The sequence below is a fragment of the Pimephales promelas genome, chromosome 1, assembly GCF_988280905.1.
Source record: "Pimephales promelas chromosome 1, fPimPro1.hap1.1, whole genome shotgun sequence".
Classification (NCBI taxonomy): Eukaryota; Metazoa; Chordata; class Actinopteri; order Cypriniformes; family Leuciscidae; genus Pimephales; species Pimephales promelas.
In genome coordinates this window covers 14,924,108-14,951,956 of record NC_142769.1, presented here as the reverse complement: position 1 = coordinate 14,951,956, position 27,849 = coordinate 14,924,108, and the positions used below count along the sequence as shown (strand labels likewise).

The following is a 27,849-nucleotide window of genomic DNA, read 5'->3' as shown; positions in this document are numbered from 1 at the left end:
CAGTTTTCCTCTGCGTTTGTAATGTCTTCATAAAGGAGACGGGCAGCTGCTTGAAGATCTCTTTTGGAGAAAACTGTTGATTTTATACTCGAAAAATGTAAGTATCACTCCTTAAAAATTAATATTACCTCAGAATGAATTGCATTGTTAGCCCACCCCAAAACTTAAACAAAATAATGATATTAAATGCTGACCAATACTTAATCATATAACTTTTTTATATATAAAAATATAATTTAATATAACAAGCAAAATGTAATTTGTTTTGTCATATGACAGTTATGCATGAATAAATTTATATTCATAAATGCAGTGAAACATCTCAATTATCAGTCAATCGATGAATTAATGGATACATTAATTAAATAATTCAATTTTATATACTGACAACAATAATAAAAATGAATAAATGAGTAAAAGAACAAATAAAAGTAACCATCACAATAAACAAATGCATTATACAAGTCAACAACACATGAAACAAAGCTTTATTCAAACTACAAACATGTATTTACAGGGCTGAACACCACATCCTAATGCCGTCTCAACACAGCGGTTCCCATTCTGCGGCTTTATTCTGCTGAATTCACCAGAGGGGACTGTGCCTTCGTCCCGGAGCTTGTTGCTGCGCTGCGCTTCACAATCTGAGGCAATAAGGGCAGGTGGAGAGATAGAGGGTCTTGTAAGGGCAGGTGGAGAGATGTAGGGTCTCATCCATGGCACCACTTCCAGGATGCAGCTCTAGGCTCCTCATCCTCAGTGCTCACACCAGTCTGCAGACATTTCAGATCCTACAAAAATGCACAAACATTATACAAAAGCAGTAATTTTAACACAATGTCATTTGATTTATGTATTAAAAATAACCTTACTTTATATTTGAGTAAAATCCCTAAAACAAATGCTGCCATCATCTTTCCTTGCAGGTCTTGCTCCACCACAAAAGCTATGCAGCAAATGCACAGAAATCAAGAATCAGAAAAGTGTTGTAATTTCTCTACTTGAAATTTGTACAATAATTCAAATAAACTACAATTTAAGATTGAATAGATTTTGTTATCCATTTCTGTAGTATACTCACTCAGAGCCTTTCATGACAGCATTCAGCATCATGAGCCTCTCTCCAGCAGATAAACACACGCGTGTTCTTCTGTCCCTGTAACATACAGACAAGATTCACATTACGAGTTCAACACTGAATTTACATGCTGAGGTTGATGTGTTAACTCACTTTTAATCCAACTTAAATGTTCCTCAATATATCAACACTAATAAGGGACAAATTAAATATAACATATTTAGTTACTTTATAGATTTGTTTATTTACCTTATTTACAGTACATTTGTCTAATGTAAGTAGTGTTGACAACAGTGAATTATCCTTCATATTAATAGCACACATAACGTTACATCACTCAGATGTATTTTTCATGTTGGGATGTGCTCATCTGCAATACTTAAACAATATTTTCATTTCAGATGTAAATAGACATTTTAAATAAGCGTATTTAAGATGTAACGTTATATGGTTATGTAAATCCATTTTAGAAACTTACGTGTAGCGTACTTACTGGAGCTCCCCAGTTTAACTAACTAATAAAACATGTGTTTACAGCAAAATCACAACTATACTATACTGTCTAAGTCCTTTAGACCTTCAACAGTTAAAACGTTTACTCTATAGTAGTTTAACACATACGATTTAAACACAAGAAACCGTGTTTACTCACATTTGAAAACCCCTGCTGATCTCCGATGTTGATAATGACGTATGCTCTCCCGTGGCCTCCTGGGATAGAAGAGTATCCATCGGATGAACACTCAAAAATCGGGGCGAAAGCAGGAGATCATCCGGGAACTTCTCGCCTACTCTTTTATGAGTACTGAGGTTTCGGACATACTACTCCTCCTAATACTGTTTCCCCCTACTATATAGTACGAAAGTAGGAATATTCGGACGTACTATAAGTATACGTATGCCCGAATCTCGCGATAATTAGTACGTCACTCTGGTAATTCTCGCCTACTCTTTTATGGATACTAAGGATTTGGACATACTTATTCGCTCGCCTACTGCTTTTTCCATACTATATAGTAGGGAAGTATGCGGTTTCGGACGCAGCCTATGTCTTAGCAAGGTAACTTTAGATCGAACAGTACAAGACATTAAATGTGCAAACACGACACAAGAAGATTTATCTTTTCAAATATATGGAAGACTTTATTAGCTATTCTAAACACAACTAAGGTCTAACACAACTAAACATAATCACGCACACACACATTCATACAGTCGCGAAAGGGAAAGAGTGAGTTGGAAAGAGTGAGAGAAAGTTTCAACTTTCTATATGCACGTAAGACATAACCTGAAGGGACCACCAAGCATTAATTTGAACCTTCATTTCTTAGAGAGGTTATTCAATTAACATTAAAGCACCAGTTCAGTTAGAGCCTGGAGTACTTGCGCTTTGTAGTGGCTGAGGGAATTCCCTTTGTCTGCGTCGCGTCGAAGGGGGGTTTCCCGGCCGGGTCCGTTGCGTGGTTTGTTGTCTTTAAAGTGCAGGGATGGAAGTTTCGCCGCTGGTCACGTGTGATTAGCAAGCGAATGAGAGTCTTTTCCAGTTCGAAGCGCGTTGCAAAGTTAACTTTGAAACGAGACTTTTACGAAAAAGGAAATAAAGGAAAGAAATGAAAGTAAGACGAGTCGGATGGCTTGACTGAGCTGAATTGTAACCCTGATCTTGATGGGTTATTCGTCTGCTGGTCGAATTTGGTCTAGTCGATGTAGAAGCATGCGAACATGTTCTTTGTTTCAGAGATAAGCACGAACAGAACACTCTCTTGCTGGTTTTAGAGAGAGGCACGAACTTAACAGTTACAAACACTAACAAAAATCACAAAAATCACAAAAATCTGAACATGAGGTCCTTTGTTCGGATCTTTAACTTAAACTCTAGTCCAACCTCCAAGAAACTTCAGGCCAATGGGTAATGGCATGATCTCAGGAGGTGGATCTACTTCTTGCTTTATCATAATTTATGCATGGTCTGTGAGCTGGTCTCCAGCACTTAGCAGAGACAAAAGACCATCGTTTTAACCTTATGATAATTATAATCATAAAACAAAACCTTTTACGCAGATTTCAATCAAGCCATCTTTTGAATTACGAGAATACGGTTCGTTTAAGAGCAAACGAGGCATTCACACTTCTAATGGTTGTATAACAATTACAAGAGTTAATAGTTAACAACAATTACATGGTTATTATGTGATCTAAGCATAATAACACATGAAGTGTAGGAACAACAACAATTATGATTGGTTATAGGTCCAAGAATTGTTCTGTGGTGAGTTTATATGATTTTATGTGTGAGATCTCCGATCTCAACCGCAAGGTTACTGCGAGTTCAACTCGTAAGGGGGACGAGGAGATGTGTTCTGTGGAACATCTCTGTCAGGGGATCAAAGGGGTCTTGGTTGTGAGCCTCTCGTTCCACCATTTTGGAGCCGATTTGTCTTAGTAAACATTAACATATTGACACGTTTCTTCCTGTGGCATTCTGTTGGTATCTGCAGGACCATAAAAGTCTTCGGAGGGGGGGGGGGGGGGGGTTATTGTCCCCCCAAAGCAAACCCTCGGTGCCGTTCTGTGACTCTGGAATGTGGAGCTCCAGAACTTGGAGTGTTGAAGCCATGTGAATTAATCCCATGAGAGATTAATTTGATTAAGTTGTGTTTGATTCGCCTTGATTCCCTACATATCCCCCCTTCGATCGATGATGGGTTGAGAAGAAGACATCATTGAACGCTGGAGAATCAGAAGAAGAAGAAGCAAACACACACAGCAAACAACAAGGCAACTCCTCCATGACTGGTCACTTTACTGGTGCAGGGCATTAGGTTATCTAGGCCTAACGAGTTCACTCTCTCAATATAGTCAATTATGTGGAAAAAGTTTAGTTCAATTTTAGGACCGTTATTCTAGTTTGTGTTAAACGGTGATTGATCAACTTTGTGACTAAATTTGATTTGTTTGTTTTATTCTCTCCTAAATTGTTCTAGGTTTAGACCAATTTACCTTCCAAGTTTTGATTCGAATGATGCAGGGAGTTCTCTGGCTAACATTCGTTCTAAGGTGACTTGCAAACGTCAGGCGTGGTGCGTCAATCCTTATATTGTAACCTTGACCCTTATGGGGTAAAAGGGATTTTACCTAATAAGAGAAGAAGGGAAGGAAGAGGTAAAACAAAACAAAGCAGTTGAGTGACTCCAGTATGGCTACGGTCGTGCAGTGACAGGTGTCAAAATGTAATGAGAGGTGTTATACTTGTTGGGTGTATCGCTATATGTTTCCTGTGGAAAGGGTAGCTAAGTCAGTGTTGCGATTTCAGTGTCTACCTGTGGGAAGAGCATGTTTGTGGAATGTTCTTCATGGTAGATGTGTTTAACTTGTGTATGTTAGTGGTACAGTGTAGTAGTGCATGTAGTGTAGTGCATGTACTGTACGTATGCTGTATGTATGTCAGATCTGTCTCAGTCTGTTTTGCTCCCCCCCTTTGCTTGATGGCTTAGCTTTGATGAGCTTGTCACATCTTTGCCTTGGAAAGGGATCTTCTGTGATCTGCTGGGGGTCAGTCCAGTAAGGCAGGAAGTTCTCTGGCAGACATTGGGAGGTGGTTTGGCACTGTTACGTGGTTGTACGTTGGGGACACTGTTTGTGTTGTTCTTGTTCGTTTTGTTGTTTTCTGTTTCCTGCCTTATAGGTCACGTGACGTCTCCCCGGTTGCGAGTGGGCGGGGCCGACTGTTTTTAAAAGGACGGAGATTCACATTCTCGCTCTCTCTCACTGGGTTTAGACCTCGCTCTCCCTCTGGTGCGGTCGGACGCCGTGCTCTCTCCCATGTTTCCTCCTCGCCGTGGTTGCTCATGTCGGAGCGGATGCTGTACCCAAAAGCTCCCATGGGCTTGGCCGATGTTGCCTTTGAGCTAGATGGCGTCGGAACGGTGTAAACAGACCACGCATTAACCCCAGTACCTGTCCTGACATTTGTGTGGGTGTTATGACGAAGTCGTTTATTTTTGTTTTGAGTTGGTGGTATTGGTGACGGGTTTTTCACTTGTTTAGTCTAAGATTATTTTAGAGCAGCAGTCAGTGGACCCGGAAGACTCACCGAGAACTTGTCTTTGTTTGGAACGGGAGGCAGACAAGTGTGTTGGATTCGGTAGATATTAGTGAGCAGGGTTCTTCTTTCTGTTTGCTTTATGTTTATTTTACCACCAGACTTTGTTACCGTCCTACCTGTCTTTCTTGTTAACCACTGACAATAAATTATTTTTATATTGTCCACGAACGTTCTTGTGGTTTCTTTATATGTTAGGATGTCCCCGATTAAACTCAGTTAGGGGGCACGTAACATATAAATGGGGGCTCGTTTTGCCGGGTTTTGGACCGTATTTATTTATTTATTTATTCGTTTCGATTTTTCCTTAGTAAAAATCTTTTTCCGTGGGGGGTCGTCCTGCACGCTGTGAGAGAGCGCTTTTTTTTAGGCTTCTGTGGAAGTTCGCTGATGTATTTATTTATTTTTCCTCTCTTTTCCTTCTTGACTGCGGCCCGTTTAGGGAATTTTGTATCATTCGAAATGTTTGATTTAGACGCGTTTATTCTCGCTCCTTCGCAAGAACTGTTGTTATCGATCACACGTGATGACCTTGTTAGAGTTGCCGGGCACTATAAACTTGAAGTGAGTGGTGGCCCTTCCAAGGCTGATTTGCAGGAGATGCTTGTGAAAAGGTTGCGAGAACTGGGAGAGTTTGGAAAAGTGGTTTCTGATATTCCTACATCGCCTGATCAGGGTAAGCGTCTTCCTATTGATCCTTCACCTAGTAAAGCAGCACTAGAATTGAAACGTTTACAGTTAAGAGAGAAGGAGATTGAATGGGAACGGGAGAAAAATAAACTAGAGGCTGATAGGCGGTTAGTAAGAGAACGAGAACAAAGAGAACACGAATTTAGGTTAAAAGATCTTGAACTTGCACAAGCATTACGCATTAAAGAGCTCGAAGTGAAGGCTCGTGAGGCTGGTGTAGCGTTTAAGCCAGATCAGTTTGACATAACTCGTAACATTCGTCTTGTTCCACCCTTTAATGAGAGCGAAGTGGATAAGTTCTTTGCACATTTTGAGCGTGTGGCAACAACATTTAAATGGCCTAAGGAAATTTGGACCATGACGTTACAATGTGTCTTTACTGGGAAAGCGCAGGAAGCGTATTCCTCTTTAACTCTGGAAGACGCAGCAGATTATGAAAAAGTTAAACATGCTGTTTTGCGCATTTATGCTCTTGTGCCTGAGGCTTATCGACAAAAGTTTCGTAGTTATCTAAAACCTGAAGCTCTTACATTTGTCGAATATGTTCGAGAGAAAGAAATGTTATTTGATCGCTGGCTTAGTTCACAAGAAGTAACAACTTTTCAATCTCTTCGTGATTTGATTATTCTTGAAGATTTTAAAAACGGTCTTCCTCAGACAGTCGCTACTCATGTTAGTGAGCATAAAAATCTGACACCTGCTCGCGCAGCTGTGTTGGCCGACGAGTATGTGCTCACACATAAGCGTGTCCTGCCTAATTTAAAACTTTCTCAGAATGTCTCGGGTCATTCAAATGCGTCTAAAATGTCTAAAGAAATCGTGCCTGTCCCTGCTCATTCTCCAGACCACCGTCCGTCGCGGTCTAGTGGTATCGTTCCGACCTGCGCCTACTGTAAGAAACGTGGTCATGTTTTGTCTGAGTGCTATACTCTAAAACGTAAAAACAAGACGGCAAGTCAGCCAGCTTCTTATAGATCAGAGGTGGGGTTGTGTGTTTCAAATTTGCCTGTGAGTAGTAACGACCCGATTTCTGATAAGCACGGTTTTGCGCCGTTTATAATGGATGGTTTCGTCTCTTTGCCTGGGGAGCACTTAAAAACTCCAGTAAAAATTCTGCGGGATACTGGTGCTTCACAGAGCTTTATTTTGCGAGATGCATTACCTTTCTGTGATGAGACTTTTACTGGTGATAGTATCCTGGTACGTGGATTTGAAATGGGTCATGTTAGTGTCCCTTTGCATGAGATCTCTTATGACTGATTTAGTTACCGGTAACGTTATCGTGGGGGTACGCCCCTCCTTGCCCATTGAAAATGTATCGATGTTACTTGGTAATGATTTGTGTGGGGGAAAAGTTTTACCTTGCCCCATAGTGTCTCCTGACCTTCCAAAAATGGGTACTGATGATCTGTCTATTAGCTTCCCTGAAGTTTTTTCCTCTAGTGTCGTTACTCGGGCCATGGCGAGAAAGGAACTAGAACAGGAGACTGAGGAACAGTTTGATCTAAGCGATACTTTTATTGCTCGACCTTCACCCCATAGCGATAGTGAGTTACGGTTGAATTCGGATTCACTGTCGTTTTCTTCCGAGGTTCCTAAATTTTCTATGAGTCGAGAGGAGCTTATTAAGGAACAGGAAAGTGACCCATCTCTGTCTTCTTTTTTTTTCAGAAGTTTTGTCTGAAGAAGATATTGAGCATACGCCGCATGGCTATTTTTTACGGGATGGGGTCTTAATGCGCAAGTGGAGACCTCTTATGGCTTCAGCGCAAGATGAGTGGAGAGTTCTTTTTCAAGTTGTTGTCCCAGTTGCTTTTCGTGATAAGGTGCTGAGTTTAGCTCATGACCATCACTTGGCAGGTCATCTTGGCGTTAATAAAACTACGGATAGAGTGCTGCGTCATTTTTTTTGGCCGGGTATTAAGAGAGACGTTGTGAGATACTGTCGAACATGTCATGTGTGTCAGGTTACGGGAAAACCTAATCAGGTGATTCCGCCTGCACCGTTACAGCCGATTCCCGTTGCTTTTGAGCCTTTTGAGAATATTATACTAGACTGTGTGGGCCCATTGCCTCGAACAAAGACTGGGAATCAATGGTTGCTTACCATCATGTGCAGCTCAACTCGTTTTCCAGAAGCTGTTCCGCTCCGTAAAATCACTGCCCCGGTCATTATAAAAGCCCTGATGGGTTTTTTCTCTCTCTTCGGCCTTCCAAAAACAGTTCAGACAGACCGCGGCACTAATTTTATGTCTCGCGTGTTTGCACAAGTTATGCGTCAGCTCGCGGTCCGCCATGTGACATCCACCCCGTACCGACCACAGACTCAAGGTGCACTCGAGAGGTTCCACCAGACTTTGAAAAGTATACTCAAGTGTTTTTGTCTCGAGTTTCAACGTGATTGGGATGAAGGGGTTCCATCTGCTCTTTTTGCGGTACGAGAGGTTGTACAAGAAAGTTTGGGTTTTAGCCCTTCAGAGCTGGTTTTCGGGCACACGGTTCGTGGACCTTTAAAACTGTTAAAGGAGTCTTGGCTTGCTGAGCCTAAAGATTCCCTCAGTTTGTCGGATTATGTGTCTAAAATGCGTAGTAGACTCAGTCGCGCATGTCAGTTGGCTAGAGATAATTTAGGGCTCTGTCAGAAGAGAATGAAGCAGAGATTTGATCAGAAGGCTGTCTCACGAAGTTTCAGTCCTGGGGATAAAGTTCTTGTGCTGATTCCCGGGTTTGGTTCTGCTTTGCAGGCTCGTTACAGCGGTCCCTATTGTGTCCAACGACGAGTGAGTGACTTAAACTATGTTATCTCTACCCCAGATCGAAAGAGAAAAACTACGCTGTGTCACATCAATCGACTGAAGCGTTTTTGTGATCGAGGAGAAGGTTCAATTTCGGAGCTCAAGTCGCTTTGCCCTTTAGGTAACAGAAATGATGAGCGTGCGTCAAAAGTGGCGCTGTCCAAGAAAGGTGGTGCTGAAGTTGCTGTATCGCTGACAGTGGCGACACCTGCTGAAAATGCGTCTCCATCAGAACAGCTGGGTCCGGTGTTTAGTCCTTTGCTGGAAGATGAGGGTCGTATTCCTTCAAGGGAGATTATTGAAGGGAGAATGAAGAATTCTGAGGTTCTTAATGATTTAGATTTATTTTTGTCTAATTTATCCACCTTAGAACGTAATGATTTAATCTCTCTGTTCAAGCAATATGAGAATCTGTTTCCTGATGTGCCTCGTCGGACAACGAAAATCGAGCATGACATTGATGTGGGCGCTACGCGTCCAATTAAACAACAGCCTTATCGTGTAAATCCACATAAAAGAATGTTGTTTTTAGAAGAGGTGAAGTTTATGCTGAGGAACGGCATTGCAGAGTCTAGTAATAGTCCATGGAGTTCGCCCTGTCTTCTTATTCCAAAGAGTGATGGTACCACGCGGTTTTGCACAGATTTTCGTAGAGTGAACGCTGTTACCAAGCCTGACAGTTATCCCTTGCCACGTGTTGACGATTGTGTTGATCGTTTGGGTTCTGCTGTATTCGTCAGTAAAATTGACCTATTGAAGGGATACTGGCAGGTTCCGTTGACGCTCCGTGCCAGGGAAATCTCCGCTTTTGTGACCCCAGATCACTTCCTGCAGTACACTGCTATGGCCTTCGGTCTTCGAAACGCTCCTGCCACCTTTCAGAGGCTTATCAACAGCGTTCTGGAAGGAGTGTCCAACTGCGAGGCCTATTTAGATGACTTGATCATTTATAGTGATACCTGGGTCTCACATCTGGCCCATCTTTCTACTGTCTTTGACCGATTGTCAGAAGCTAATTTGACCATTAACCTGGCTAAGCGTGAGTTTGGCCAGGCCACCGTGGTATATTTGGGCAAAGTGGTTGGTCGGGGACAGGTGCGTCCTGTCCAGTCTAAAGTTGAGGCGATTCTGAATTATCCTCCTCCAACTACTCGTCGTGAACTCCGTCGTTTCCTCGGCATGGTCGGTTACTACCGATCGTTTTGTAAAAATTTTTCTGTTTTTGCTTCACCTCTCACTGATTTGCTGAGTCCGAAGGTGTCTTTTTCCTGGACTTCACGGAGTCAAGCTGCCTTTGACTCTATTAAAGCACTGTTGACTACTGCGCCTGTGCTAGCGGCCCCTAATTTTTCTTTGCCTTTTGCCATCGCCGTTGACGCGAGTGATCTGGGAGCGGGAGCTGTTCTTCTGCAAAATGACGCGGATGGACTGGAACACCCTGTCTGTTTTTTTTCGCGTAAGTTCACCCGCTGTCAGCGTGCTTATTCGACAATAGAAAAGGAGGCTCTTGCGCTAGTGCTTGCCGTCCAGCACTTCGAGGTTTATGTCGGAGGTGCTTTGTCTCCAGTGGTGGTCTATACAGACCACAATCCCTTGGTTTTTCTTGATCGCATGAGAAATTCCAACCAGCGATTAATGCGGTGGAGTTTGATTCTCCAAGGTTGTAACTTGGAGATTAAGCACATTCGAGGACGTGACAATGTAGTTGCAGATGCATTGTCTCGTGCTTGATGTAAATGAGTTAAATAAATTGGGATCAGAGATTTAAATTTATATTTGTTGTACTTAATTTTTTTTTTCTTTTTCCTGTTCAGCAGGTTTTGGAGATCCTGCGGCCTGCGAGTTTGTAGATGTTTATGGATGATTTTTCCTTTGTTGACTGAAACCCCAATTTATTTTCTTTAAGGGTGGGGGTGTTACGTGGTTGTACGTTGGGGACACTGTTTGTGTTGTTCTTGTTCGTTTTGTTGTTTTCTGTTTCCTGCCTTATAGGTCACGTGACGTCTCCCCGGTTGCGAGTGGGCGGGGCCGACTGTTTTTAAAAGGACGGAGATTCACATTCTCGCTCTCTCTCACTGGGTTTAGACCTCGCTCTCCCTCTGGTGCGGTCGGACGCCGTGCTCTCTCCCATGTTTCCTCCTCGCCGTGGTTGCTCATGTCGGAGCGGATGCTGTACCCAAAAGCTCCCATGGGCTTGGCCGATGTTGCCTTTGAGCTAGATGGCGTCGGAACGGTGTAAACAGACCACGCATTAACCCCAGTACCTGTCCTGACATTTGTGTGGGTGTTATGACGAAGTCGTTTATTTTTGTTTTGAGTTGGTGGTATTGGTGACGGGTTTTTCACTTGTTTAGTCTAAGATTATTTTAGAGCAGCAGTCAGTGGACCCGGAAGACTCACCGAGAACTTGTCTTTGTTTGGAACGGGAGGCAGACAAGTGTGTTGGATTCGGTAGATATTAGTGAGCAGGGTTCTTCTTTCTGTTTGCTTTATGTTTATTTTACCACCAGACTTTGTTACCGTCCTACCTGTCTTTCTTGTTAACCACTGACAATAAATTATTTTTATATTGTCCACGAACGTTCTTGTGGTTTCTTTATATGTTAGGATGTCCCCGATTAAACTCAGTTAGGGGGCACGTAACAGGCACGGATGCGTGAAGCTGTAGTGCAAAACGTGGTCTCCTTGTTGCATTCCACTTGTGATGCCTTCTGGTTGTGACAGACAGTCTGACTTCTGTGCTTACTGGTGTTGCGGCAGCACATAGATGGTTCTTGAGTTTGGAGCTTGTGGTGTGATGGGTAACCAGGATGGTGTTTTCTGGTACCTCTGGGTGTTTGTCAGTGGTTGACTGTGAGAAGCCACTTTGTTCTGTGTTGTTGTAGAACAGGTGGACGTCTCAGGAAGGTGTGCAAGGGTGATCACTGGTCTTCTGTGTTCAGCTTGTCTTTGAAGAACACTTGCAGTCGACTCAGTAGTCGCTCCATGTCCTCTGAGGGGAGACTGTCGTGTTCTTGGACACACTCAGTGTGATGTGGTGGTGGGTTTCGTTGTCGCTTACCCACATAGAATGCTTTTGGATGCACTCGTTGATTCCAGTTGTTTCCTTCTGAGAAGTGTGGCTGGTCCCATGACTTTTCCACGTGGTTGGAGTGGTAGCTGTCATCGGCATGGGAGTCACGCTCTCTGTGCTCCTGATGAAGGACTGTGGCGTTGTCATGCCACTGGGTGTCTTCCAGTGCAAGGCTTGTGTCTTGGCTGCTGGAGTTTGACACTGTGGATGTTTTCAAACCTTTCTTTGAAGTCATCTTTTGTTTGATGTAGGCCTTGTGTGTCAGGTCACGTAGCTGTTGAAGCGTCATGGTGACTGGGCAGGCCATGATGCCGAGATGACGACTCAGTCCTGGGTGCAGGTTTCTCAGGAAGAGGGTTTTGAAGTTCAGATCCTCTTCAAATTCAGGTTTGCTATGTGCACCGAAGTAGGCTTGTCGGAAACGGTGATAATAGGCTTGGGGAGTCTCTTGACGACCTTGTTTGGTTTCCAAGGCGACTAACTAATCAGGATCTCACGTAGCAGCTGGTAGTTTGACTTGACATGAGCAGGTTGTCGGTCTAGGACGCTTCGTACCTCTTGACTGGATGTGGATCTGAGGAGGTATAAAATGTCTCTGTCAGTCATATGTGGTCTCACCTCTAGGAGGAAGTCGATATCTTGGAGGTAGGCCTGGATGCAGTGGCCCTCCGTGGAGTTCGGGTCGAACTGGGTGATGTTCTTAGCCAGCTGGTTGAGATCTTTGAAGGTCATTCCAGTTGCAGCTTTAGAGTCTGGCTGGATGATCTCTCTTTGTTGGTTGGCAGGGAAGAGTTCTGTGGTGAGGGCCGGTGACGTTTTGGGGTGTGGCCATTCACTTCTTCCGTAGGATGACAGTTCTTGGATGGAGGACTCTGTTCTGCTCAGCAGTGATGATGCTGAGGGAGGTCTCTCCCTTCTTGGCTCTGGTTTCTTGGCTGTTGGTTTTCCAGGTGCTTCTGGACAGTCTTTAACTCTTGTTTGTCACGTTCAGTGACTGCAAGGGCTTCTTGGAGCTTGTCAACTTGGGTCTTTGTTTCATGCTCCGCTTCGTCGGACGCTTTGAGCTGGTCTTTGCAGTGTTGAGTGTGCGTCAGCTCTCTCAGGAACTCGGTGGTCTTGAGGTCGTCCTGGACTTTCACTTCCAGCTTGTCTATGCGGCTTTGGGCACGCGTCAGCTCCTCCTGAAGGTGGGTGACGTGCTGGTGGCTTAGCTTTAGCTGGGCTGTGAAGGCATTGCTTAGGGAACAGGTTATTTTTGTTAGTTCCACATGGCTTTGGTTTTGGCTTGAATCATGTGTCAGGAATCTTCTCAGAATTATGATTATTATTAAAAATAATAACAGTTCAATTGTCTTTGGTGTGAGGCAGTCTGTAATGCCTCTGAGCCAGGCGTCCATGTCTTCCCGTTGGGCAGTGGGGTTTGTCGTCCACGACATGTTGGCATGCTCGGTGAAGAGACTGACACAGATCTGTGTGGTATAAGCCTATATGTGGTTGCACGGCTGAGTGTAGTTTCAGTAAGTGTGCACTAGGGGTGGCACGGTTCACAAAACCCACGGTTCGGTTCGTATCACGGTTTTAGGGTCACGGTTTTCGGTTCTGTACGGTTCTTCTTGTTATTTTTTATTTTAATCTTTAACACTCCAGAAATTTCCTTCAGCATATGATACATACACAGGAAAAATAGCAGAGTAGTTTTTCCAGAGTAATTATTTTTTTCCTCAAAAAGAGTTGTTTTTTATCTATTTTGAGTGAACAGAGTAAAATGTGTCCATAGAGTGGGAGCAAAATTATAGAGTAACTGTGACTCCTCCCCAAAATCTTCTGCTCCCTAAGTTTCGTTTGTCAGCCATTACTGTTCTACACGGCCATCGCGATCGCGATCTGCATTTGGATTTGGAAGAGATCGTTGTGCTACTGCTGGATTTAAAAGTAAGTAGAATTCCAAAGTTTTAGTACCCATTTTCATAAAAATCGCCTCTGTTTTGAGCTCAGATCAATTCCGCGGTTTTTGAACATTACAGAGATAGCTTTCTCATGTTAACTTGATGTGAAGTTTAACGTGACCGTTAAGTTAGTGCTCGACAAGAAAATCACTAACGTTAACGTTAATCACTTGTTTGTTAAATGCAGTTGTACAGCCAAAATGCTAAGCCTATGTTAGTTAACTGGGAAGGCGAACACATAAGGATCACATTTTAAACTGGGCTCAAGATTAAACTAATGGGATAAATTAACTTATTTTTGTAATCACCCCAAACGCAAAGAACGTTAGATGACATAAGTTATAGCTTAAGTAAACGTTAACACTAGTGAAACTAGCTAGCTGCATAATTATGTGTGTCCACTGTCCAGTAAGCGGCTTGAGTTGTGCGCCACATGTACATGACTCTATTAAGAGTTAAGTTAACGTTAGCCTTAATTGGAATGATGGAGGCTATTTATAAGTTATAGCTTACATAAACTTTAATTGACACTATTGAAACTAGCTAGCTGCATATTGATGTGTCCAGTAAGTTATACGTACATTAACGTAACATTACTGTGACGATGAGCGGCTCGAGTTGTGCGCCACATGTACTTGACTCTGTAAAGAGTTAAGTTAACGTTAGCCTTAATGATGGAGGCCATTTTGATGTGGTCATTTTGAGTGTTAACAATGCGTTAAATATTTGTTCATGATGAATAACTTACACATGAACAAATGATTAATGCATTATTAACGCTCTAGTAGAAAATATTAACTAACGAATTCTGATTAATAAATAGTGAGTAATAGCGCTCAGAATGTGTTAGTTCACTATTAGCTAATCAGTAACTTTTTCATACCTCCCATAGGATTACTAATAAATAATAACTACTACTGCTTGTAGGTTCATAATTAACGTGAATAATGCATAATGTATAAAATATTGTAATGTTGGTAACCCACTGATTATGACTCAAGTATTACCAAATAGTTCATAGGGAACTACTTATTATTTGGAACAGTATTCTAAAGTTAAAAGCATGATAACTTCCTTGTAATGAATGACTATTGTAAGCTTTTGATATAATCAGGGCTTCATCTGACTGTGAGTGTTAACGCCTTAACTGTCTTTTTGGTCCCTCCAGAATGCAAACCAACAACGTTGTGAGACTGAGAGTGAAGTTCAAAGACACCAAGAAATATATTTTTTCTCCAACACCTTTTACATTTCAAGAATATGCAAAGGGAATCATCTCCCTATTCCCATACTTGGCAGAATGGGTCACCCAGGATCAAGCTTGGTTATGTACGTAGCTGTTGCCTCTCAATATTTTTGATTTACAGGAGGATGATATACTCTGTATACTGCAGAGTAAAGATTATCTACATTATTATTCATATGGTATTTATTTCTTTAATTGTGTAATGTATAACTACTAGGTCTGTGTATTGTTCTGGTCATAGGAGCATTATTACAATCCAGAAGATGGAAGTGGATATCTGGCATGGAGAATAAAAACCCTGCAGAAAGAAGAATCAGAGGGACGGATGAAAAGGCAACCACAAACAGGTGTGAGATTTGATTTTTAGTCTGCTTTTATTAGCTTGAACGGAATGATTAATAAACTTTTGTAACTTTTTTATTGACCATACAACTTGGTTATTTTACGCATCTGTCTTTGAAGTATTATTTTGTTCCAGATTGGTCAGTCATTAAGTCATAATGTAAATAAGGTCGAGAGTAACATAGTATCTTTTCAAAATATAATTGCTGTTCTCAGGGATGGGCAACAATTAATCGCGAATTCGCGATTAATCGCATCCAAAATAAAAGATTGTGTTTACATAATATATGTGTGTGTAGTGTGTATAATTAATTTATAAATATAAATACCCACACATGTATGTGTATATTTAAGAAGAATGTGTTATTAATATATCAAATATTTATATATAATATTAATTATGTTTAAATATATATAAAGTATATACATGCAAATATTTCTTAAATATATACATGCATGTGTGTATATTTATATATACAAATTAATTATACACACTACACACACATATATTATATAATTTTATTTTGGATGCGATTAATCATTGCCCATCCCTACATGTTGGGCAAATTTAAAAGTCTGGGATACTCTCACTCTGGGATTATCCCACTCTGGGATACTGTATGGTTTCTATGTTTTTTTTCCTGTCATCTAGTTCTGGTCATAAATGTGTTGTGCTTTTGAAAGAAAAGGAACAAAATATTTTGTTTTCATATTGTCTTAAATACTTTCAGGTGGGCCAACTACTGACAGGGATCCCTTCAAAGCCGCGAGGCCTCAAACAGACTAGTGAGCTCCAAGACGTTATCCAAAATGCTGAAGGTAACTATTGTGCTATAACTTAAATTATTTAATTGGAAGTTATGCATTTATGACAGCATAGCTTTATTCAGATCTAGAGTTTACTCTATACTTTACCCATTAGACATGCTTGATTCATATGCAACACAGACTTGCAATGGGTAAACTGTCAGAATGAAAATCACATGTTTCTCTAACATTTCTACCTTGATCTTCTCTCAAAGACCTAGTAGAGGAGTTTACAGATTTACAGTTTGAAATGGCTTTCATATTGGTCTCTGAAATATAAAAAGTTTAACTCTTTGATATAAAGTTTAACTCTTTGACCTCATTTTAATATCTGTAAAAACGATATAAACACTGTTCGATTTCTCAAACAAACCGCTCGTTTCGTGTCTTAGGCCATCAATGTGTACTTACATTTACGAGTCATTCAATCATGTTTAATTTGGACTTCTCTGTGCATGCTCTTTGAGGTGGTGACCATAGACCTCCATTATATGACTGACAGACAAGAACGGTTTGACTGAAAAATGTCAAAATTGAAAATACTGTGGAAACAAAGACACCTACATCTTGGATGCCCTTGAGGTAAGCTAAAACATATCAAAAATTAATTTCAAAGTGAACTATCCCTATAATACTTATTCTGTGTGCAGTATAAACTAAAGTACTGGAGTGGTTAAAGTATTTATACTGACACATCATCCAAGTGAAGTTAAGTCTACGTAAAACTAGTTCAACTGAGTATGTTCATCCCCTTCTACCTAAAAAACTAAAACAAATGTGTTTATTTTGTTTTCCTTGTCTTCAGGTTGGGACAGCGACATGTCATCCATTCTGATGCTGGTTCACCTTTTGCCACCCTCAAGTTAAGGCCGGGAAAGATCTCAGCGAGAAAAGCGTGATTCTTGTGAAATTCATCAAGGTGAAGCAACTGATGAAGCAGATAAAATGACACTAGTTCATATGAAGAGTTCAGATGCAAAAGCCTCTAAGTGCCATTTGAAATTTTCTTCTAGAATGATCATTTTTATCAAGCCTGTATATTTAAGTTCAGTAATTTCACTTAAATGGCAATGAAGATTACCTATTGATTGTCATTTAAGTGAAATTACTGAACTTAAATATACAAGATTGATAAAAATGATCATTCTAGGAGAAAATTTCAAATGGCACTTAGAGGCTTTTGCATCTGAACTCTTCATATGTTGTGTTACTGTGTGACCTTGAACTTGCTTATTTCTCAGACAGGTTCTTATAGATCACCTACCATCCAAATTGTTGTTCTTGTGCTATTCTTTTCTGCTTAGTACAGTAACAATCTGTTGAAACTATGTAATAAAGAAACTTTGAGGGAAGACACAATTTTATCACAATTTTCGATTATTTTATTATTATTGTTAATTTTTATTTTATTTTTTTGATCACAAGTGAATTGAGTGTAAGTGCAACATTGTTTAAACAGGTGCTTGAAAAATAAAATTGAGATATATGAGTATAAAGTTGTTGATTTTTTTTTTTTCAGACAAAGCAAGTTTTTCATTTATATTTTTACGACTTTTTGAGGGTAAAACATGAATGGTGCAATTCAGAAAAATAATTTACTCTTTATAGTTTACTCATAATTGATAATAAACAACTCAGGAGGGAAAGTAAATTGTGGCAGAGTACATTTAAAGTTCCCCTGAACAGAGTTAAAAAGTAGCAGAGTAATTTTCTTGTAGCTCTAAACTGAGTAAAATAGCATGAGAGTTGATTTTAAAAAACACTAAATAGAGTTAAATATCATTGGAAAGAGTAAAATTGTATCACTAAATTGAGTATAATTAACTCTGGAAAAACTGCTCTATCAAAAGAGTAACTTTTACTCTTTTCAGAGAGGGACCAAATGTTATCTGGAATAGAGTAAAATTTTCTTCAATTTGAGTAAATTTTACTCTGACAAATTTACTGTGTAGCTTATTAGCTTAATTATCCACAATTTAGAATACAGTATACATTTTTTATATGTACCTTTTTTATCATTATGTAATAATCATGCACTATGAATTTGGGACCCTCTCTGAGTAAAAGCTAGTTGAGATTTTGATACAGCAAAAGAGAAGACATTGATGATTACATTCTTTTTGTTTATTTGGCACAACAAAAGAAGAATGTGTATTGTCATCTCCTACAGGAACTTGTGCCTTTTTAGCACACAAAAATTAACTTGCATTTATCAATTATCAAACTTCAGTGTAGCTCTTACAAAGAACAATATTTTAAAAGAAAAAGAGAAGAACTCTTAAAGCTCTGTCTTTATACAAGTCAAAAATACTTTAAACATAAATATATAATATAATGCAAAAACATAATATAATGAGGCTATAACTAGCAAAGGCTAGTTAATTTTAACCAGCTTAACACAAACAGTATAACAATGCTTCTATCTATTCCCTGAGAGTGAGGATACATTTCTTTCACTTGAAATTAAAGTGCAGTATTTGGAAACTAGAAATTAAAGTGCCACTGTATGTATATAAAAACAAATTAAAAACAAAAATGCTGGCTATCAAAATGGCTATAAAATGTTGAAATAAAAAACACACTCCTGTTCACTTAATTTTCATATTCTTCTGCAAGAATATCAGTTTGTCCACATTTTCTGCCAAGAGGCGAGACCTACTTGCAGTGACTATGTCCCCAGCCGTTGAGAAAACACGTTCACTTGGCACAGATGTACCTTGGACAGCGAGGTTGCGTTGGGCTAACTTAGCAATGTGCGGATACTTGTGCTCATTGCTCTTCCACCATGCGAGTGGGTCTTCATCCACAGAGATGCAGCCTGTGGCCTTGTATGAGGTGACCTCTTCATGGATGATGTCTGACAAAGGCTTTGTTCTTCTTTCCTCTGTTTTAAACAAATCTGCAAATACCATTGCCATGGCAGATTTTTTCTGGGGAGGAGAGGTCTCTGATGGCCCTGGCTCTGCTCCTGAGGATGAACTGGCTGTTTGGCCTTCACTGCTTTGACCCTGATGAGTATATGACAAAATAAACATTTTGGAAATGTTAATAACAACAAATAGCTCACATGGCAGCAAAAAGTTATTCTCTACTGGGCAGTGGGGAATAGAAAAATATTACAATATTACAGGCACAAATAGATTAAATAGGTTTGGTTTAGTAAAAAATTAAATTGCAATTATCATTAGGATAAAAACAATATATAAAATAAATCAAATTTAAGTTAGATAAAAAAAAAAAACCATGCACAAAAAATAAAATAAAATTACCTGCTTTTCAATGTCCAAAATGTCCGTGGTTAGATCGTCGTAGATTTTCTGAATACAGGCTTCTTCCAGGTAAGGCAGGGACTTGAATCTTGGATCAAGTGCTGTGGCTCTGTGCAGATAATCCTGAACACCAGGGTCATTGTATCTGCCTTTAAGGTCTTTAGTGATGGCTGCCTTAGCTTCTTTGATGGTGGTACTGTCCTCTGCACTTGATGTCATGGATTTCAGTATCATCTTCTGCAGTGGGATAATCATTGAAACTGAGGGTGATGTTTCTGTGCTCATGAGGGTGATTACATTCTTCAGAGGTTTGAGAATATGAATGAGACCCTCGGCCAGTTTTGTCTCACTTTCAGTTAACAAGGCAATGTCGTTGACTTTCTTCTTCATATCCTTGTCCATCACTGCAGAGTAGATGGCAGCCTGTTGCTCCACATAACGTTCTAACATGTCATATGTGGAGTTCCAACGAGTTGTTACGTCGTGAATTAGTTTGTGAACGGGCAATTTCAGCATATCCTGCTTGGTTTTCAGAGCATGGGCAGCTGTTGTGCTTCGGTGAAAGAAGCTAACCACCTTCCTAACCTTCCCCAAGAGTCGGGATACTTGGTTTAGTGAGATTGCACTCTTGGCTGCAAGGTTAACTGTGTGTGCGAAGCACCCGATCTGTGGCCCAAGTCCCGCTGCTAAATTGATAGCATTCACTATATTTTTTGCATTATCTGTAGTAACAGGAATTATGGTATTTACCCTCTCCAGTTTCCATTCCGCCACAGCATCTGTCAACATTTCAGAGAGATGCTCACTGGTATGACTTTCATAAATGGGGCGTGTTTGCAAAACGCAGCTTCTCATCTCCCACTCCGAAGTTATATAGTGAGCGGTCACCGTGAGGAAACTTTCAGTGGCCCTGGAGGTCCATCCGTCTGTAGTGAGAGCTACATGGGCTGTTTCTGACAATTCTTTTTCAATTTCTCCTTGTGTCTCGTCATACAGTTTTGGAATTATAGTGGTGCCGAAGTGACGGCGGGAGGGAATATTATACCGCGGCTCGAGTACATTCATCAGCTGACGAAATCCTTCACACTCAATCACGCTGTACGGTTGCATATCTTTTGCTATAAACATCCCCAATGCTTTAGTTATGGCTACTGCCCTGTCTGACTTATCACTGAGAGGTTGCCTAAATGCTGCGGGCAGTTGAAGTTGTTTCCTAACCGGCTCTCTCCTGTTTATGCTTACCGACACATTGGCGTGATGTCTTCTCAAATGAACTGTCATATTAGAAGTGTTGCCATTAGCATATTGAATGCATTTTGCGCAATGCTTGCACACAGTCGCAGTTCTATCCACTGTTTTATTTCTGTTGTCATCGTAAGAAATAGGAAATCCAAAATGTTCCCAAACACCGGATCTGAACGACGCGGGCGCATCAGCCAACTCCGGGCACCCTTCATTATCTCCTCCACTTGCCATTTCTGCAGCACACTTTTACTGCGTCTTTGTATGTTCGCGCGAAACTGTCTGAGGTGAAACTCTCTGAGCACGAGGCTACATTGCGCATGCGTCGAACCTTGTGAACCGTGACCGAGACAAGCGAACCGAACCGAGACAAGCGAACCGAACGGTTCGGGTGTTTTTTCATGTACCGTGCCACCCCTAGTGTGCACCAATAGTGAAGTGTCGTGATGACTAAATGTTGGTCTAAGTGTACACAGTGAGGCTAGGGATGTGAAGATCTCGTCACTCAACTGGGTAAAGGAAAGAAAAAGAGAGAGGTTAAAACAAATCTCCAATGGAAAAAGCTTTTTGTTTCAATGGGAGAAAATATTTTTTTGTGAATATTTTCTATCACTGGAAAGCTGGTTTCAACTCGTGAGGTGAGGACTTAGTCACTCAACTGAGTAAGAGAAGAAGAGAGAAAAGTTAACGACCAATTTCAAATGAGAGAGAAACGAAACAAAAAGGAAATTATTAACTAGGGAAAGTATCAATTTCTCATAAATGTTTCTATCAATGACAATCTGTTTCCAGAAAGGTAAACAATATTTTTGATTATGTTTGCAATGAAAAATAATACAATAATAATGCTGATACCTCTTTTCTGAGTTTGACAGGATTGACACACACACCTTCGGTTGGACCGCTTACAGCAGGGATGCTTTGAAGGCGGAGTTTGCTCAACACTTGTCTCTGTTAATTGATCTTGGATAAGATGTCAAAGTTTAAATTGCGTTTACAAATGCAGGGAGAGTGAGAAGAACACAAGAGGGTTTGATTAAAAATCAAATACCTAATAATCTGTTGGGAAAGATTATCTTTGTCTCTTTTTAGAGTTGGTTGATGGTTCTTCCAGGTTTGTTCCCTACAAATGTGCAAAATAAGATGGAATAAAGCAGGACAGAACAGGAAAGACGCGATGAGGAGGAAATGAAGCAAGGAGGTTGGATCCCGCTACCTTTAGATCTACTACGAGTAGTATAGAATTGATAGTTGATGAACAACTAAACACACAAATAAACTTTGTAAAAGACGATTGTCTCTGGTTTATTTGAAACTCGTATGGAGATGGTAATGTCTCCTATTGAAGCGTCACGCAAATGAATTATTCCAATATAGTGGTTAAGTTTATAACCAACCAGACGAAAGGATAAAACGCAATGACAATAATAAGCAAATCTGAGTCTAACACTATTTTTGTAATAGTAATAACAACTTTTCAAATTTTAACTTTCGGAGTTCTTAAGTTTCAAAACTAATTCACCTAAAGTGATTAGATCTCAAAGAGAAATGTAAAAATTATGAAAATTATGCAATTAGAATTATTACAAAAATAAATCTAGAAATCATTAGAAATGATCTGTTTAGAAAGGTAGAATCTCAATTTTGCAATTTCTTGTTCTTTTAAAATCAAATTCGAAATTTGACAATTAATAATCATAAACCAGTATTTTCTTTTTCAAGTAAAATGCAGGTAAAACAATTAATAATGGTACATCAATATTTTCCTTTCAGGAAAAATATGGTTAACTTTAAAGAAAAGTGTGATAAAGTTAAAAGAAGAAACAAGAAAAGATCGATAGGTGTCTAAATGGTTAAATCGCTTTAACGTTGTTCAAACAGACACTATAGCTAACCGCTGGGGTTAGTATTGATAATAGTAACTGATGCTAAAGGCTTTAGCACAGGCCTCAATGCAAACAACCGCTCAGCTTTAGCTTAGCCTAGCTTAGCGTAGCGTTTGTTTGGTTTGTTTACAAAGTTCGAGGGGGTCAGAGTTCACCCGGAAGTGTTGGTTAAGACTTCCGTGTCACGATAGCAACTAAAGCGATCAAGCTAACGCTAGTGGGCGAACCGTGAATTGCAGTTGGTAAGCAGTTTGTTAGAGTTCCATGCAATGTGAGCGCATTTCCATGTTCACAGAACATGTACAGTAACAATCGATCATAGTAGCTGGGTTTACGACATGGGGCTTCACTCAGTTTGTTGAGAGTGATAACTTTAAGCACGCGGCGGTGCGCTGTATGAGAACGATGATCTCGTCTCTGTCTTTGTGCAGGTTTAGTTTCACACAAAGTAACAGGGTCTAACTTGGTTCAGTTTCTAAACAAGCTTTACTTGGACAAAACTTAAAATAAGTCCTATTCAATTACACTCGGACACGCGCAGTGTTTACACGATAAATAATTGAATAGACATACACAGAAAAGCATTAACTTTAACGTTAACTGTTTATCACGGGGATCACGGATAGTGGGACACGCACTGGTGATCAAATAAAATAAACAGATAAGCATTAAGTGTTTATCACAATGGAACACGCACTGCGATCAAACAAATAAACAGATAAGCATTAAGTGTGTATCACGGAGATCACAATGGAACACGCACTGCGATCAAATAAAATAAACAGAAAGCATTAAGCATTTATCACGGAGAAGCAATGGAACACGCACTGCGATCAGATAAATAACTTTAAGGCTTTTATGACTAGATTCGACAAGGAACACGCTTGACGCTCTGTCAGGAAAATATTTTAACTTACAGGGTTAGTTTTAATTATTGCAGTTTGATTTCGTTCGGCTTCTCTGACTGATATAAACACACACACACACAACGTTATAGCTCTCTGAAAGACTCTGGAACACGCAGATGTCGATCAGCTATAACGAGGTATTTTTCTGGAAATAAGGAACACGCTTAATTCCTACCTTATTGTAGTGTGAGGTCTTATATCTTATGCAGGTATAAAGAAAACAAAATAGGCGACAGACTAGACTTCTCAGCTTTCTTTGGGAGCTCACTCACAGACAACAACAGCAGCAGCAGCAGCTTTCAACGTGCGCGCGGCGCATACGTCACACACAGACTCGCGGAGGTTCGGATCTCGCATCCGCAACCAAAAATGAAAAGATAATTTCTTGATATATGTTCACAATTTAGGTTGAACTGCCCGCATTCTCCACCAATTATGTAGCAAATGCAACATTTAATAATATACATAAAATGTATTCAAGGGGGCCGAAGGCCAATTTAGCTCAAAGGGAAATGATTCATTGATTTGCAATGAATCTATGGAACCGAATCACTGAATCGAGCAAATGACTCGCTTAGAATTCATTTGAACGGGCCGTAATTATAACCAAATCTATAGTGAAACACTATGTCTTAGCAAGGTAACTTTAGATCGAACCGTACAAGACATTAAATGTGCAAACACGACACAAGAAGATTTATCTTTTCAAATATATGGAAGACTTTATTAGCTATTCTAAACACAAAACTAAGGTCTAAACCTAATCACGCACACACACACACATTCATACAGTCGCGAAAGGGAAAGAGTGAGTTGGAAAGAGTGAGAGAAAGTTTTAACTTTCTATATGCACGTAAGACATCACCTGAAAGGACCACCAAGCATTAATTTGAACCTTCATTTCTTAGAGAGGTTATTCAATTAACATTAAAGCACCAGTTCAGTTAGAGCCTGGAGTACTTGCGCTTTGTAGTGGCTGAGGGAATTTCCTTCTGCGTCGCGTCGAAGGGCGGTTCCCCGGGTCCTCGTGGCGGGTTGTCTTTGAAGTGCAGGGATGGAAGTTCCGCCGCTGGGCACGTCTGATTAGCAAGCGAATGAGAGTCTTTTCCAATTCGAAGCGCGTTGCAAACTTAACTTTGAAACGAGACTTTTACGAAAAAGGAAAGAAAGGAAAGAAATGAAAGTAAGGCGAGTCGGATGGCTTGACTGAGCTGAATTGTAACCCTGATCTTGATGGGTTATTCGTCTGCTGGTTGAATTTGGTCTAGTCGATGTAGAAGCATGCGGACATGTTCTTTGTTTCAGAGATAATCACGAACAGAACACTCTCTTGCTGGTTTTAGAGAGAGGCACGGACTTAACAGTTACAGAACTGAACAAAAATCTGACAAAAATCACGACAAAAATCTGAACATGAGGTCCTTTGTTCGGATCTTTAACTTAAACTCTAGTCCAACCTCCAAGAAACTTCAGGCCAATGGGTAATGGCATGATCTCAGGAGGTGGATCTACTTCTTGCTTTATCATAATTTATGCATGGTCTGTGAGCTGGTCTCCAGCACTTAGCAGAGACAAAAGACCGTCGTTTTAACCTTATGATAATTATAATCATAAAACAAAACCTTTTACGCAGATTTCAATCAAGCCATCTTTTGAATTACGAGAATACGGTTCGTTTAAGAGCAAACGAGGCATTCACACTTCTAATGGTTGTATAACAATTACAAGAGTTAATAGTTAACAACAATTACATGGTTATTATGTGATCTAAGCATAATAACACATGAAGTGTAGGAACAACAACAATTATGATTGGTTATAGGTCCAAGAATTGTTCTGTGGTGAGTTTATATGATTTTATGTGTGAGATCTCCGATCTCAACCGCAAGGTTACTGCGAGTTCAACTCGTAAGGGGGACGAGGAGATGTGTTCTGTGGAACATCTCTGTCAGGGGATCAAAGGGGTCTTGGTTGTGAGCCTCTCGTTCCACCATTTTGGAGCCGATTTGTCTTAGTAAACATTAACATATTGACACGTTTCTTCCTGTGGCATTCTGTTGCTATCTGCAGGACCATAAAAGTCTTCGGAGGGAGGGGGGTTTATTGTCCCCCCAAAGCAAACCCTCGGTGCCGTTCTGTGACTCTGGAATGTGGGCTCCAGAACTTGGAGTGTTGAAGCCATGTGAATTAATCCCATGAGAGATTAATTTGATTAAGTTGTGTTTGATTCGCCTTGATTCCCTACACTAATTAAATAATTTGCTTGTATATCTGCTTGTTACCCCTTTATTACCCCAAACTTAACATATTGTTCCCTTATAACTACACGGAAGTACACTAAAATTACAGAAACGTACACCGTAATTTCAGTGTACTTACAAAGTTATTTGCAGGTTGTATATCTGTTTGTTACCCCTTTATTACCCCAAACTTAACATATTGTCTTATTGTATAATTACAGAAACGTACACCGTAATTTCTGTGCGGGTCGTAAAATAAAGTGTTACCCTTTTATTTAATCTAAAACTGTATTCATATTTAATTTTAAAAAGGCTTTTTAAACCTGCTGAGTTATAAAGGCAAGAATACGCCTAGAACTGGCACTGACATTAAATGACATAAATAGGGATGCATCGATACTAATACCAGTACTCTGGTGTTGTTTGGATACTACTGTGCTCATGTACTCGTAAAACTACAAAAGAAAAGAAAAGCTGGTACCGTAACTTTTTTTTTAATACCGACTTGGTACCTTCCACAGTCTGTCGTCCTCACCAGTTGTCCCGTCATCTGCACTACACTTCCCCGGATCCTTTTGTTTCTACTCCCGGACTCACTCCCCAATCAGCCACCTGTTCCTCGTCCTGTCATCATCATTCTCACCTGTTTGCACCTCGTTTAGTTTGATTCCCCTGTGCATTTAGTTCTCTCTCCTCCAGTCTGTCTTTGTCGGTCAATGTTAATGTTACCCTGTGTTCCGCCTGCCTGTATCCTGTTTATTTGTGATTAAAACCTTTTGTATTGGAGCTTTTGGACTCTGCCTGTTTGTCTGCCTGCACCCAACCTCGTGACAGATTGACCGACCCAACTGCAACATGACCGCAGTGACTTTTCGGGGGATAATCTACCCGATTCGGCGGCCCCGCTTGATTCTGGTCCCCCGAAAGCCTGCGCTCACCGTCAGCCCTGCAAAGCTCGAGCTCTCCTCTCCGCTGGTTCCGTCCAGCCCCGCCGAGTTCGAGCTCTCCTCTCCGCTGGTTCCGTCCAGCCTCGCCGAGCCCGAGCTCCCTTGTCCGCTGGTCCCGTCCAGCCCCGCCGAGCTCGAGCTCTCCTCTCCGCTGGTTCCGTCCAGCCTCGCCGAGCCCGAGCTCTCTTCTCCGCTGGTTCCGTCCAGCCTCGCCGAGCCCGCGCTCTACTCTCCGCTGGTTCCGTCCAGCCCCGCCGAGCCCAAGCTCTCCTCTTCGCTGGTTCCGACCAGCCCCGTCCAGACCGTCAAGCCAGCCCCAGAGACCGTCCAGCCAGCGCCAGAGACCGTCCAGCCAGCGCCAGAGACCGTCCAGCCAGCGCCAGAGACCGTCCAGCCAGCGCCAGAGACCGTCCAGCCAGCGCCAGAGACCGTCCAGCCCAAGACCGTCCAGACCGTCCAGCCAGAGACCGTCCAGACCGTCCAGCCAGAGACCGTCCAGACCGTCCAGCCGGAGACCGTCCAGCTGGAGACCGTCCAGACCGTCCAGCCGGAGACCGTCCAGACCGTCCAGCCAGAGACCGTCCAGACCGTCCAGCCAGAGACCGTCCAGACCGTCCAGCCAGAGACCAGGATCCCACCCAGCCTCCCTCTCCCGCCTCCTCCCACCATTTATCCATCAGCCCTCCTGTCCCATAGCCATCCAGACCCAGCAGGGTCGTTGGATCCCCGGCCTTTGCCTCACACCTCCTCCATCTGGACACTTCCTCGGCCCCCGGTCCCATTGGCTCCCCCGTGGCTCCTACCTCCCTCAGCTCCTCCTTGGCCCCTCAGTCCACCACCTCGGCCAGGCTCCTTCAACCCTCCGGATTCCCTGCGCTCCCTCGTCATCCTCCCTTCACCTTTGGACTTCCTTCCCTTGGCTCCGCCCTGTCATGTCACCCCCCGGTTCTGTCGGACTCCTCATTCCCTCCAGTCACCCATCGGCCCTCACTCCCTCTGCCCTCACCATGTCCCTCTGTGCCCCTGTCGTCACTTCTGTCATCCGAGCCTACGGTGTCACCATGGTCCCTCGGTCCCTCTTCAGCACCCGATGTCGTCTGTCCCTCTGCTTCACCCTGGTCTCCTCTCCCATCTGCTCCGCCCCTGTCAGTCGGCCCCCTGTTGTTGTCAGCCCCGCTTCCATCGGCTCCACCAGGGGTCCTCCCTCCATCTGCTCCGCCCTGGTCTCGCCCTCAGCCTGCTCCGCCCTGGCCACGCCCTCAGCCTGCTCCGCCCTGG

General features: G+C 41.6%; 1 protein-coding gene and 2 long non-coding RNA genes across 3 annotated transcripts; 1 reads left to right on the top strand and 2 right to left on the bottom strand.

Moving 5' to 3' along the window:
- Positions 1 to 456: 456 nt before the first annotated feature.
- On the bottom strand, positions 457 to 2,125 carry LOC148998382 (uncharacterized). The gene is made up of 4 exons (XR_016155054.1): positions 1,731 to 2,125; positions 1,082 to 1,156; positions 873 to 946; positions 457 to 791 (listed from the first exon to the last, which is right to left on the bottom strand). It is a non-coding gene; the product is annotated as an uncharacterized LOC148998382 (long non-coding RNA).
- Positions 2,126 to 13,439: 11,314 nt separating this feature from the next.
- LOC120479184 (uncharacterized) lies at positions 13,440 to 17,110 on the top strand. The gene is made up of 6 exons (XR_016152574.1): positions 13,440 to 13,670; positions 14,853 to 15,013; positions 15,172 to 15,277; positions 16,004 to 16,091; positions 16,547 to 16,661; positions 16,885 to 17,110. It is a non-coding gene; the product is annotated as an uncharacterized LOC120479184 (long non-coding RNA).
- Positions 17,111 to 18,425: 1,315 nt separating this feature from the next.
- On the bottom strand, positions 18,426 to 20,996 carry LOC120485564 (E3 SUMO-protein ligase ZBED1-like). Its single transcript, XM_039681387.2, has 2 exons — positions 19,349 to 20,996; positions 18,426 to 19,087 (listed from the first exon to the last, which is right to left on the bottom strand). The coding sequence occupies exons 1-2, from the start codon at positions 20,822 to 20,824 to the stop codon at positions 18,668 to 18,670; spliced, it is 1,896 nt and encodes a 631-aa protein (XP_039537321.2). The 5' UTR covers positions 20,825 to 20,996; the 3' UTR covers positions 18,426 to 18,667.
- Between the last annotated feature and the right edge of the window lie 6,853 nt (positions 20,997 to 27,849).

Excerpts from the sequence above, each read along its gene's own strand:
- LOC120485564 (XM_039681387.2), bottom strand. The coding sequence starts at position 20,824 with ATGGCAAGTGGAGGAGATAATGAAGGGTGCCCGGAGTTGGCTGATGCG. Across the intron at positions 19,088-19,348 it reads TTTTGGACATTGAAAAGCAG|GGTCAAAGCAGTGAAGGCCA; the intron begins GTAATTTTATTT and ends TATACTCATCAG.